The sequence below is a fragment of the Cryptomeria japonica genome, unplaced genomic scaffold (genome assembly GCF_030272615.1).
Source record: "Cryptomeria japonica unplaced genomic scaffold, Sugi_1.0 HiC_scaffold_59, whole genome shotgun sequence".
Classification (NCBI taxonomy): domain Eukaryota; kingdom Viridiplantae; phylum Streptophyta; class Pinopsida; order Cupressales; family Cupressaceae; genus Cryptomeria; species Cryptomeria japonica.
In genome coordinates, this window is record NW_026728881.1 from 55,336 (window position 1) to 69,018 (window position 13,683).

The 13,683-nt window shown below is 37.5% G+C and overlaps 1 protein-coding gene across 1 annotated transcript; it reads left to right on the forward strand.

The window, feature by feature from the left end:
- The first annotated feature begins 487 nt into the window (after positions 1 to 487).
- LOC131030743 (laccase-4-like) lies at positions 488 to 2,753 on the forward strand. Its single transcript, XM_057961644.2, has 6 exons — positions 488 to 598; positions 704 to 855; positions 962 to 1,206; positions 1,309 to 1,437; positions 1,543 to 2,514; positions 2,620 to 2,753. Exons 1-6 carry the CDS (start codon positions 491 to 493, stop codon positions 2,751 to 2,753), a joined length of 1,740 nt encoding a protein of 579 aa, XP_057817627.1. The 5' UTR covers positions 488 to 490.
- Positions 2,754 to 13,683: the final 10,930 nt, after the last annotated feature.

Below are 13,683 nucleotides of genomic sequence, written 5' to 3' on the forward strand. Positions count from 1 at the left end.
AGTGGAGGCTTAGACCAGTCTGGAACGAACGGATGTGAACCCAGTAACTCAAAAATTCCCAATAACAAAAATATGAGCAGTGGTTGGTATACCAAAATAGGTTTACATTTCATGGATTTTAATGACAATGGAAAAGATGGTGTATTCATCGGGCGAATCGTTTACTTGGTTGCCACTCCGGATAGAAAGCCCCACCTTATCTCCATAACAAACAAAAACGACGAAGAGTACATGTGAATCATTAAAAGTCAAGAAAATGAAATAGATTAATACAGTTGCTAACAATACTTGTTCATGTCGATTTATACTCGTGTTAAAATATCAGTATTGCCTACCAACCTACCCAACAACAGCTGATTTAATTCGTGTATCTATATATACAAACACAAAGAAACAGATTTTCACATCTCAGTTCAGAAACAATTTGGCATTTTAGCCTGTTTAAGTTGTGATCAGACTCTGAAAGAGGAAGTATTGTACGATTCTAGCAATGCAGACATTTTATGGCCGCCTCGTGCTGCCACTTTTGGCATTGTGGTTCACTATTCAATTTGTTTCAGCGAAACATGCTGTGATCACACGGCGCTACAATTTCACTGTGGGTTATATAATTCTATGGAATGAGTTGAATGTTTTATTGTTTAGGAAAGTATTAAATTTTTACAGATAGCCGTGATTGATTCTTTGTTCTAAATATCCACAGATCCAAATGACGAATGTGACTCGTCTTTGCACCACGAAAGCTCTCTTGACTGTCAACGGGCAATATCCGGGGCCTCCAGTAGTTGCTCGAGAAGGAGATCGCGTGGTTATCAAAGTAACAAATAATGTTAAAAACAATATTAGCATACATTGGTATCTCTTCTGCTCCCGCTACTCAGTTATTTACTTAATAAAAATAATATTATATGCTGATGTCCCTTTAGTGGGTGCACCTAATGAATTCCTATGAATCGCTCAGGCATGGAATTCGGCAGCTTAGATCTGGATGGGCGGATGGTCCTGCTTATGTCACTCAGTGTCCAATTCAAACCGGGCAAAGTTATGTGTACAAGTTTATTGTCAAAAGGCAGAGAGGAACACTGTGGTGGCATGCCCACATCTCATGGTTGCGAGCAAGCATACATGGGCCCATTATCATCTATCCCAAGAAGAATGCTTCTTACCCATTCCCTCGCCCACACCAGGAAGTGCCTATTGTTTTCGGTATGCCCTTCAGTACTCGTTGATAATGTGTTGCCATTGTACGTACATAGTCCTAAATTTACAATGAAAATACTGCTGTTGATAATGTGTTGCAAATTGCAGGGGAGTGGTGGAATGCAGACACTGAGACTGTTATCAATCAAGCAATGCAAAGTGGTGCGCAAGCTAATGTGTCAGATGCATATACCATCAACGGGCTCCCTGGACTTATGTATAACTGCTCTACCAACGGTGAGGGCGGGGTGTTAAAATGGATGAAACATAACTAGACTGGTCGCTATTGTTCATTTGTTTAAATGTAAATGTAACAAAGGTTTCCTGTGTTGTGTAATGCAGATACATTCAGGCTCAAAGTGAACCCTGGGAAAACTTACCTACTGCGTATAGTTAATGCTGCACTCAATAGTGACCTGTTTTTCGCAATAGCCAACCACACATTGACTGTGGTAGAAGCGGATGCTGTGTATGTCAAGCCTTTTCAAACCAATGTTATTCTCATCACTCCCGGTCAGACTACCAACGTCCTCTTGACAGCTATGTCTCAGCCACCCAATGCCACATTCCTCATGTTAGCAGGCCCATTCGCTACGGGAACAGCAGCTTTTGATAACTCAACCAGTGCTGGAATTTTAGAGTATGTAACTTCCAATGCGACAGCAGTTAATTCATCCTCATCCTCTCTTCCTATGATGAAACCGACGCTTCCAGCCCCCAACGATACCTCCTTTGCCGCCAATTTTAGCCAAAAGATGAGAAGCTTGGGCAATCCGAAATTTCCTGCAGCAGCTGTCCCTCAGAAGATGGATAAACAGTTCCTATTCACAGTCGGGTTGGGGCTAAATCCGTGTCCCCAAGGACAGACATGTCAAGGCCCCAACGGTACCAAATTTGCAGCCTCCATTAACAACATATCCTTCATTCTTCCCACCACCGCTCTTCTTCAAGCATACTACTTTAATCAGTCCAATGGAGTTTACAATACCACTTTCCCTGACAATCCGCCATTTCCTTTCAACTACACCGGCACGCCGCCTAACAACACACAGACCCTCAACGACACCAGAGTCGAAGTGCTTCCCTTTAACACTAGCGTACAGCTAGTTCTGCAGGACACCAGCATTGCGACCTTCGAGAGCCATCCTCTGCATCTGCACGGCTTCAACTTCTTCATAGTGGGTCAGGGTATGGGAAACTACAATGCAAGCACTGACCCATCTAACTTTAATCTGGTGGATCCTCCGGAGAGAAACACAGTTGGAGTTCCCAGTGGAGGTTGGGTGGCTCTCAGATTCCTAGCTGATAATCCAGGTATTAATATCATTACGTAATGTTAGCTTCAATCGCTCATCTGGTTCAAAGATTTGTGCTTCTTTCGTATAAACATATATCCGATTGTATGTATGTTTTTTGCAGGAGTGTGGTTCATGCATTGTCATCTCGAGCTGCATACCAGCTGGGGATTGAAGATGGCGTGGGTTGTTTTAAATGGAAATGGTGGCAGATCTCAATCTCTTCTTCCTCCTCCCAAAGATCTTCCCCCCTGTTGATCATTCATCCTTCAATTAGACTATTCAATTTGTGCTTCCTAAAATCTGACTGCATCCAATCGTGTGCTGGTCCAAAGTAGTTTGCAAACGATCGATAAAGAGAAACATATCAGTATATTTGTGTATCAATAAGTATGCTTTGGAATATATCAGTGATGAGACCTTGGTTGAATTACTATGACAGAGACATCTCCACATGGACCTTTCAAAAGTGAAAGTGCGAAGGTAGAATTAAAATTACAAGTTTTGCAGAGAATTTCTAACAGTAAGATTCACATTTCCTTATAATATACTTATTTATTGTTGTTTTATATGGTTGAGATTTTCAGCAGTATATTTCTTCATTCGAATACTTAATTGAAAATAATGTTGTTCTGTGACAGATAATTTAATCTTAAATATTATCTTCATTTTTCAACATCTAAATAGTCAATTAATAAATAAGAAAAAATGTATAATGAATCATTAGAAAAATTACAATTTTGTTATTGACAATTTAGTCTATTTTGAAATATAGTAAGATTTATAAGAAACTTTTAAAAACACATTGATATCTATCGTTTGTAACCTTTTTCTCATGATTTCTGTCAGATTGTTATCTGATACTACCTCATTTTGTACTAGGACTAGCACTTTTCTGAATTAGTTTTTAAGTGCATTATAAAAAGTTAAATTTAATTAAATAATTGGATTAAGGCATACTTATAGATATGTAAATGAAAGATCTGTCTTTGTTTTATTTAATCTCAATTATAATACCACTTCTCCTCCTTCTATGCATAGAATCTATCTAGATTTGCATCAACATATTTGATGTGATTAATGATGACTCATATCTTCAATACTAAATATGAAATATATGGAAATTATTCAATTCATTGTGAAAAAATATATTTTCTCAATAATCTCTCTATATTTGAACATTTATTCATTCCCTTAATTAGAGCTTCTATCAAACGGAGGGGGTGGGGGCTTTGTGGTGTAGAGCTCCGAGATGGGCATTCATTATGTCGAATCTCTTCTAGATAAAAACTACATTCTTGGAATTTAGTTTCTCCCCCCCACACATGCACATAATTGCACTTGCTTGTATTGATATGCTACATGCATATGATTTAATTTGTTTTTATAATTTAACTCAATTCCTATATAATTTGAATTGTAATCTTATAAGTACCATTGAAACTTTAATATGTTTTCAGTATATGATACATAATGCACGTGTGACATATAAATGATTTAACAACAATATAACACAAATATAGCTAGCTACAACATATAATTGATGTATATCATTGTTAAGGTGTATACCTATTGATATCAATTGATATTCATATGGTTTTCATTTATCACATAAAACTTTATAGACATTTTTATTGTCAGTGCACATACCACTATTACAGCCGCGTCAATTGATATTGACTTATTTCATGGAATCGATGATGACTTACATCTTCAGTATTGAATATTTAATGTATGGGAATTATTCAGTTCATTGCGAAATAATCTATACTACCAATAATGTGGCTATGTTTTCATATTTTGTTTCTCTTAATTAAAGCTTCATAAAGTGGAGGGGGTTTGGGGCTTTGTGGTGTGGAGTTTTGAGATGGGGTTTGGCTCTATAGAATCTCTTCTAGTTAAGAAAACATATTATTGGAATAAATGCACACACACACACAAATAACTACTTGCTTGTATTGAAATTCTACATACATATAATTTAAATCAATTCATACATAATATGAATTATAATCCAAGGACCATTGAAATTGAAATATGCTTTCACTACATAATAAATAAAGCATATGTTACATATAAATGTTTTAACAATTATATCAAACACAAATTGATGCAGGGGCATCTGGGAGGGGGCACAAATAGCTTGCACCAAACCTCAATTTTGAAATATTAAAATGAGGATTTTCATTTCTTATCTTTATTTTGATAAATTTTAGCTTATAAGTTTGTAAGTGTTTTATTTGAGTAATTAAATTCTTTGAAGAAAATTAACAACACTAACAAAGCTAAGGAGAGTCAAATATGAGGTGAAATGAACAAACAATAAGAAATATTGTCCAAGTAAGTTTAAAGTGATAGGTAGTTTAAATAAAATAATTGAAACATATTGCAGGCATATCAATCAGTGTGGGATGGAGGCGTGGCGAAGAGGTGTCTGGGGTAAATGAAGAGTTTGGATGTTAAACAAAAAAAAACTAGAATAAGAATGAAGGCGTGGGGCCACATGTGGATTTGAAAAGATGGGAAATAATTATTATGTAAAATAAAACAAAATAGAAATCCGAAAAAGAAGAGAGGGTGCGCCAAAATGATTGAGAAAAACTGAAAGGTGAAAAGGGATTTATGAGTAAGGAAAAATAATAACATTGTGTGGGAAGATCAACATATTTTTAATTACAAAGGGAAGGAGAGTGTGTAGAGTAGAAGACATCAAACCTATGAGATTCAAAAACAAAGGGATAGCCAGAAAAGCGTGTGGAGGAAATAAAGAACAGATGATAAGAAATTGATGCCCAGTGCATGAATACAGACAGGGTAGAGATCATGGAAAAGGATATGAAGCATGGACAAGGAAAACCAGAAATAGATGAGCCTGCTAGGGTTGTGTGGTAAATGGATTGAGAAGATAGATGTAGTAGTGATTTAGAACAAAGCATGTAAGAGACACGACTTGTTAACAAAGACAAAGTGAAAAAAGGAAAAAAATAGAGATTCATTTCTACATCTGTAACTATTTTTCTCCTAGTCAATAATGTTTGTAATTTTCATTTAAAATTTTCTGTTGATTATTAATTAATTTTTTTTTTTGACACTATAGTGATATTGGATAGAGCCCTAATTACCCATTACTGTTTTGTTTTGTACTCGTGGTCCCTTTAGTTGATCTTTCGTATTGGATTTGATCACTTCCCCATCTCTCTTGCTTGATTGTCTTGGAAGGAAATTCTTTTTTCCTTTCACTTTGAGAAAATGTGGCTCAAGCAACCTAACCTGTTCTATAGAATTAGAAAATGATGGAATGTCAGGACTAACAATACGACTATGTTTTGAGTTTCTAAAAAAATGAGATTGGTCAAAGCTAAGGTTATTATTTTGAATGATACTTGTTTTGTTCATATCTTTTCTGAGAAGAAAATCATTTAAAGGGATCTCAAGGTTGTGTAAGATTCCATTCAAAAAAGATGGTTAAAGTTGCAGTATCCTAGACTAGAAAAATTCCTTGCTGGCTTGTCTCCATAACCTCATTTCAAAGGAGGAAGAATTATGCTAACAAATATAGAGAGATCTCTATAGTTGCGATGCGAGGATAAGAATAGTATATTTTTTCATCTTTCCACTCTTAAAAATAAGGCTTCTAATTGGATCTCGTCCACCAATGAGAACTGTGCGCTATTGGATTTGGAAAAGCACATTAATGTGGCAGTTGCTAGTTTTTTCTCCAATCGCCTCTTTGAGGAAGGATTGCCTCTGAGTGGTGATGTGGAGAATTTTTTTGGATGTTATACCTAATGTTATTAAAGATGATACTAATAGAATTCTCAATTCCATCCCCTTTGATGATAAAATTAAAAATATGGTGTTCTCTTTTGAATATAACAAGGCTTGGGTCCAGATGCTTTTCCTTTTTTCTACTTCCAATGTTTCTGGGAGATTGTGGAAAAAGATATTTATGATCCAGCTAAGGAATTTTTTGGTTGTAGAAGGATTCTCAAGGAACTCAATGCCGATTTAATTGTTCTTGTCCCTAGTTTCATGGGGGCTAATTATTTTGATACTTTCAGATAGACTAGTCTCTACAACTCTATTTATAAAATATTTTTCAAAATTATGGCTTTAAGATTGTAGCTGGTCCTCTCGCTGATTATTTCTCCTAAGAAAAATGGTTTTTTTTCATAGGAGGAAAATTATTGATTCTATTGCAATTTTTTACGAGAACAGTCACTCATTGAGATGCAAAACGAGAGTAGGGATTCTCCTCAAGCTTGATCTTATGAAGGCTTATGACCGTGTGAGTTGGGGTTTTCTTATTAAAGTTCTTAAAGATTTTGGTTTTAGAGATATTTTTTTGGAGATTTCTTGGCAATTTGTTTCGCTTCCTACCTTTTAGGTGGTGATTAATTACTCCCCCTCTAGTTTATTCAATAGTTATAAGGGTATCGAATAGGGGGATCTAATTTCCTCTTTTCTCTTTATTATTATGGTTGAAGCCTTGAGCTGTTTCATTTTTAAAATTGTAGTTGTTGGTTTGCTTAGAGGTTTATCCCCCTCCTCTTCTAATCTGGTTTGTTCACACCAACAAAGGGATGCTGTAGACAGATACAACAAAGCTCAACAACAGAAAAGCCACAAACATCTGAGAAGGTTTGTACATTACTTCTCTTGTGGCACAAGAGGCTACAAGACACAGGGCACCCAAAATGAAACAATCATGAGCCAAACACAAAAGAGCGACAATGCAAACAAGGCCGGCCAAATCAACAGATCTAAACCACCTTATAGATCTGAGAAATCGAAAATGAGGGTTTAACTAGCACCCCAACCCACACATTTGGGTTTTACCAGGCTCCCTTAACCTATAGCAGAGTCTCCAGATCACTAACAGCAAAACCTAAGCCTAATCGAAAACACAAACTGGCCAAATTGGGCCATTGAAAACTACCAGCATCCAGCCTATCCATTAAAAAAGAAAAATACCAAGGGTTTTTCTAGGCTCCCTCAACCTTGAGGATGGGTTTTAAGAGGCTCCAAGAACCAGACACGGTACTACTAGCATCCATCCAGCCCTTGACCGAATGAAAAACAATAGGTTTTTCCTAGGCTCCCTCAACCTTAAAAATGGGTTTTACACAGATCCCACAACCAGACAAGACCCAGATCATAGTAAAACAACCAGAAAAAAAAAATGGGAAATAGGGTTTTTAAAAGGCACTCTAAAGCTTTTAAAGGAAAGACCAAGAGGGTTTTTACAGGCTCCCTCAACCCGTAAAGCAACTTCTGAAGATGGGTTAAGAAACGAAACCCAAACCCAACTATGACGGTCACCATGGAAGGATTGGCAGACACCCACAACCAGCAACACGAGCATCATTAGGATTCAAAAAGCTCCCTCACCCCTTCTCTCCACCTCAATAGGAGAAAGAGCCACCTCTATAGGCAAGAGTGGAAAGAAAGCCAACCATCCACAAAGTCCATTTGCAGCCCGCAGAAGTTGAAGCACTCCCTCATACCTTGTCTCCACCTCAAAAGGAGAGAGAGCTACCTCAATCAGACATCGAGGAGAGTAGACCCATTGCCTAAGCAATCCTTGTAGCACCCAACATACAAGAAGCCCCTCCACCTCAGTAGGAGGGCAACCCAAAGACAACAGAGAACCGGGAAAATAGGGGAGAGCAGAAGAGACTCACAACAAGGATGAGACAAGGAAATAAACAAGGGTCTACTCACACCGAAAAGAAAAGAAAACTCCCACCAAAATGATTGCACAAAGCCAAGCTCTCGCAAGTCCTTGGATCGAACACCCAACTACGGGTGAGGGTTCTCAATGTGATCCAAGGAAAGAAAGTGAGAGAAAGAATAGGGAGGGAGAATAGAAACAACCACCAGCGCTGTCAAAAACAATAATAACAACCTCCCATCTTGGCTCATCACAGACCAAGCCCACCCTTACCATCACACACGATAGAGCAGTAAACCTTGGAGCAAAAAAATAGACATGAGAGAATCGGTAGCTCCCACAAGCTTGAGAATGGGTTTTAAGAGGATCCCACAACTTGATAGCGTACTACTAGCATCCAGCCAACCCCTGAATGAAAGAAAAACAATACGTTTTTTCCAGGCTCCCTCAACCTTAAAAATGGGTTTTACACGGATCCAACAACCAGACAGGAACCAGATCACAATAAAACAACCTGAAAACAACAATCTGGGAAACGGGGTTTTTAAAAGCCACCCTAAACATTTTAAAGGAAAGAACAAGAGGGTTTTTATAGGCTCCCTCAACCCACAAAGCAACTTATGAAGCTGGGTTAATAAAGGAAACCCAAACCCAACTGTGACGGTCACCATGGAAGGATTGACAGGCACCCACAACTAGCAACACGAGCATCAATAGGATTCAAAAAGCTCCCTCACCCCTTCTCTCCACCTCAATAGGAGAAAGAGCCACCTCTATAGGCAAGAGTGGAAATCAAGCCAACCATACACAAAGTCCATTCGCAGTTCGCAGAAGCTGAACCACTCCCTGATACCTTGTCTCCACCTGAAAAGGAGAAAGAGGCACCTCAATAGGACACTGAGGAGAGAAGACCCACTGCTTAAGCAATCCTTGCACAACCCAACACACAAGCAACCCCTCCACCTCAATAGTAGGGCAACCCAAAGCCAACGGAGAACCAAGAAAAGAGGGAAGAGTAGAAGAGACTCACAACCAGGATGAGACAAGGAAATAAACAAGGGTCTGGTCACACCCAAAAGAAAAAAAACTCCCACCAAAATGACTGCACAAAGCCAAGCTCTAGCAATTTCCTGGATCGAACACCCAACTACCGGTGAGGGTTCTCAATGAGATCCAAGGAAAGAAAGGGAGAAAAAGAACAGGGAGGGAGAATAGAAACAACTACTAGCGCTGTTCAAAAAAATAATAACAACTTCCCATCCTGGTTCATCACAGACCAAGCCCACACTTGCCATCACGCACGATAGAGTAGCAAACCTGGGAGCAAAAAAAAAGACATGAGAGAATCTACAACTCCCACAACATCCTCCCAACACCACCCAAAGGCCACCACCACTCCAGATCCATAGGAAAGAATTGCAACTACTGCCATAGGGCACAAAGAAAGTGAAAAAACACGGAGACCCGCTATGTTAAGGAGAAACCAGTCCATGCCCATCATAACACCTGCCTAGCCAAAAACAAAATGAACCACCCAAAACAACGACCCATTTGGCATAGCAAGCCCTGCGACCAACCACTCCTTGCTGCCTTCATCGTCATAAGAGTTAGTGTCCTCGTCCTCCCCTACAGATGCCCTACCGCCCCCACAATCACTTCTCCCACCTTCGCTTATTTCAAAGTTTATTTCATATGCCCTCCACATTAATAATTTGTTGATAATACTTTGATTTTGAGATACTCTTGAATTAGAGAAGTAAGATCTTTGAAGCCTATATTGTTAGGTATGAATCTAACTCGAGTCAAAAAGTTAGTTTTGAGAAGAGCTCATTATTCTTATTTAACACTCCTATTCTTAGACAGAGAAGAATTGTTGATATTTTGGGTTGTAAAATTGAGGATCTTCCTACAACTTATCTTGGTCTCCCGCTTCATAGTAATGTGATTCATAATTTATTTTGGAATGGGTTGATTGATAGATTCAATTCAGAACTTGTTAGATGGAAAGTTATGCATCTTAGTCAAGCGAGTAAAGTTCAAATGATCAAGGATTTGATTTAGAATATTTTGGTGTATGCTATGAACCTTTTTAAAACTCCCTCAATTTTTTATGAAAGAATTGAAAATATTTAGAAATGCTTTCTCTTGTTTGTCACAGAAGATAGTAAATGTATTCATTTGGCTTCTTGGACCAAGTTTGCTTGCCTTATAAATCTAGTGGTTTGAGTATCAAAAAGCTTGAGGATTTCAATGTTGCTTTGTCAGCTAAGTAATTACAAAGACTTTTCTTTGGAGATTTGGATTGGTGTAAGATTATAGCTGTAAATATGCCCAGGCCATGCTTGGTTTGGGGCAACTCTTGGAGGCTCTTTCTCACCCTACTAAGATGGTGCTTTGGAATAATTTGATCAAGGCCATATGTATTCTCTCTGAGGGTATTAGATGGATTCTAGGGAATGGATGGAGCATTGAATTTTTATATGATTGGTGGATTGGAGATTCCCCTATTTTCGAGGTCCCTTCCTTTAGACCAATTAGGGAGGCTTTCTTGGCCCAATTTGGTGATAAGATGGTGCATTACTTTACTAATGATAGTCGAAGGAACCTTAGTGATTGATCGAGGTCTAGGTGAGCTCCAATTTTTTGAGCTTCTAGCATATTCCTTTCATGGCTTCTTTTCTAGATCATATTATTTGGGGGCCTCCACCCTTTGGATTTTTTTTTTCCACCTTAGCCTTTTCCCTTCCCTATCATCCTAAGTTGACCTTTTCTCTATGGGATTTTCAATCTGGAATTGTAAGTTGATTCTTAAGATTAACATCTTTTTCTGGTTCTTGATTCAAACTAAGATTCTTACTTTGGATAACCTTTGTAAGCATGGTATTTTTCCTGTTAATAAATGCCTTCTTTGTTATTTGCATAAATAGAGAGTGTCAATTATCATTTTATGGAGTGTTGTTTTACCAGATAATTTTGGTCTCTTATCTTGGCCACCTAGAATTTTAATTGGGTCTTCCTTTCCTCTGTCGGGGAGATGTGGTCTCACTGGTCCCCTCCTTCTCTTAATCTATCTTTGAATTTACTTTGGTCTTTGATTATGCCTCATGTGTCTATGTAGATCTGAAAACAAGAGAAACAACTGTGTCTTTAGGGATGTACTTCTCCCTTTTAAGGTGGTGTTTTAGAGGATTCGTACAGTTGTAAAGGATAATTTCTAGATTGTACTTAAGGATATTAATCTTGGCTTGCCTCCTATATATATTAATGCTTCAGATCAGTAGTCTCCTATTAATTGGGGTTCAAATTTTGATATTTCTAGAACTTTGGGAAATGTTAAAACCTCTAGAACTAATGTTAAATGGTCTACTCCATTTTTTGATTCGGTGAAGGTTAATTTTGACGGGGCAGCTAAGGGGAATCCTGGGCCAACTAGTTGTGGGGTGTGCTGAGTGATGATTATGGCAGGCTCCTTTTGCAAATGGCACTCCCTTTGGGAATCAAGTCCAACCACCTGGCTGAAGCCTCATCTATTTTTAATTCCTTCAAGTTAGCTCTTGATCTTGGTTCTTGGAAGGTTTAGATTGAGGATGATTCACTCAACATAATTAATTGTTTAAACTTATTACATACTTCAAGTTGTTCCATTAAATATTTGGTGAAGGTTGTGTTAAACATTATCAAGGATTTTGATAGTTTGTATATTTATGATATTTTTAGGGAAGGTAATTCTCTTGCGGATGCTTTTGAAAATATTGGTGCATTCCAAAGACAAGGATTTTATTGGAATGGGATTGACCCTCTTCCCCCTAACATTGAGGACAATATGAAACTTGATATTCGTTGCAAATGTGATGATGATGATTATCACTGGTTGTCATTTCAAAGTCAACATAATGGTTGTCATTGATGTCCTTGGTGTTGGTGATCCAGTTGATGTGTTCTTGGAACGTTTGGTGCTATAAAAGTTGTGTTTTAGCATGGGTTAATTGAGTTGATGGCAATCTGGATAGTTTTATCTATTGGATATGGTGTTGATTCATTGTATTCATGTGTATCTTGATTCCATTTTTTTTTTTTACGGGGCAATGATTTTTGGAGATAGATTAAGTCCAGAATTCGAGGTTTGGTGTAGCGTATGAGCCATGATTTGGTTCTGGAATTTGTAATGGATGTAACATGTTGATATGATCATTATTGTTCATTGTGGTATCATCTAATTCTCATTCCTTCCCACCATAAGAATGTTTAGTGTTGACCTATTTTAGATCTCACTCTTGGCCAACTAAGAAGATTATGTTTCTTGGAGATAATATATATATATATGAGGAAGATTTGAATGAATTTATATAAAAAAATATGGTATTATTATTGAAGATATGCGAGATTGAAAAGGAAAGATCTGATAGTTGGAAATGGGTGAGAGTGCATTGGTATTGAGGTATCAGAAGCAGTCCAGTCTTGCAGATTGAGATTCAGTGGTGGATTCTTTCTTTTCTAAATTATTCCTTTATTTCTTCGATAGTGAGCCTTTTTCTGGGTAGTGTTCTCTCTCATAGTGAGGATCCTAGCAGTGAGCCACCCTTTGTAAAAATCACCTTAACCCGTGTCACCTTAACCCGTGTTTTATATTGAGAACTAACATTCTCTATGGTTTTTCCCTTCTTGGGTTTTCCACGTTATATCTGGTGTTCATTGTGTGATCTATTGTATGTTTATATGTTCATGCTATATTTTTCTTAAATAATTTTATTGGTCACTATAGATATGCAAAAGGGTTAGAAGAAATTGATTTAATTTTTTCATCTAATTCATTCCCCCTATCAGTTGCTCGGATATTCAACTATTGGTATCAGAGATTTGGTTACTTGGAGAAGAGCTTATCTACTTGAGGTAGATCTTGATCCAATGGCACATAAATTGACTATTCCTATTTTTGAAGGATCCGAATATAGTTTTTGGAAATTAAAGATTAGAGGCTACCTGATCTCTTTGGGATACAACACTTGGAAAGCAGTGGAAACTTAGTATATTCAATCGGAAAATGGTCTTAGTACTCTAGATAAGGTTCAAGCTTATGAAGTGAATGAAAAGGCACGGTATGCTATGTTTAGTGCTTTATCAAAGATTGAATTGACAATGATTATTTCATTGAATACTACTCATGAGGTTTGGAAAAAGTTGAGAGATATCTATGAAGGAAGTGACAGAGTTAAATTATCAAAGAAGATAAAAACTAATCACAGATATGAGAACTTGAAAATGGAAGAAGGAGAAGATATAACAACCGATTTTTATAAGGTTGATAGTGCGGTAAATGAAATCAGAGAACTTGGTGTCAGCTTGTTGGATGAATACATAATTGAGAAGATTCTAATGTCCCTACCAGAAAGCTACAATGATAAGATCTTGACTAATGAAGAAACCTATGATCGGAAGAAATTTACAAGAGTGAAGCCTTATGGTACTCTATTAGGATTTGAGAGAGGTAAGCTTGGAAAACACAAAGCTAAGATC

Excerpts from the sequence above, each read along its gene's own strand:
- LOC131030743 (XM_057961644.2), top strand. The coding sequence starts at position 491 with ATGCAGACATTTTATGGCCGCCTCGTGCTGCCACTTTTGGCATTGTGG. Across the intron at positions 599-703 it reads CACGGCGCTACAATTTCACT|ATCCAAATGACGAATGTGAC; the intron begins GTGGGTTATATA and ends AAATATCCACAG. Across the intron at positions 856-961 it reads AACAATATTAGCATACATTG|GCATGGAATTCGGCAGCTTA; the intron begins GTATCTCTTCTG and ends TGAATCGCTCAG.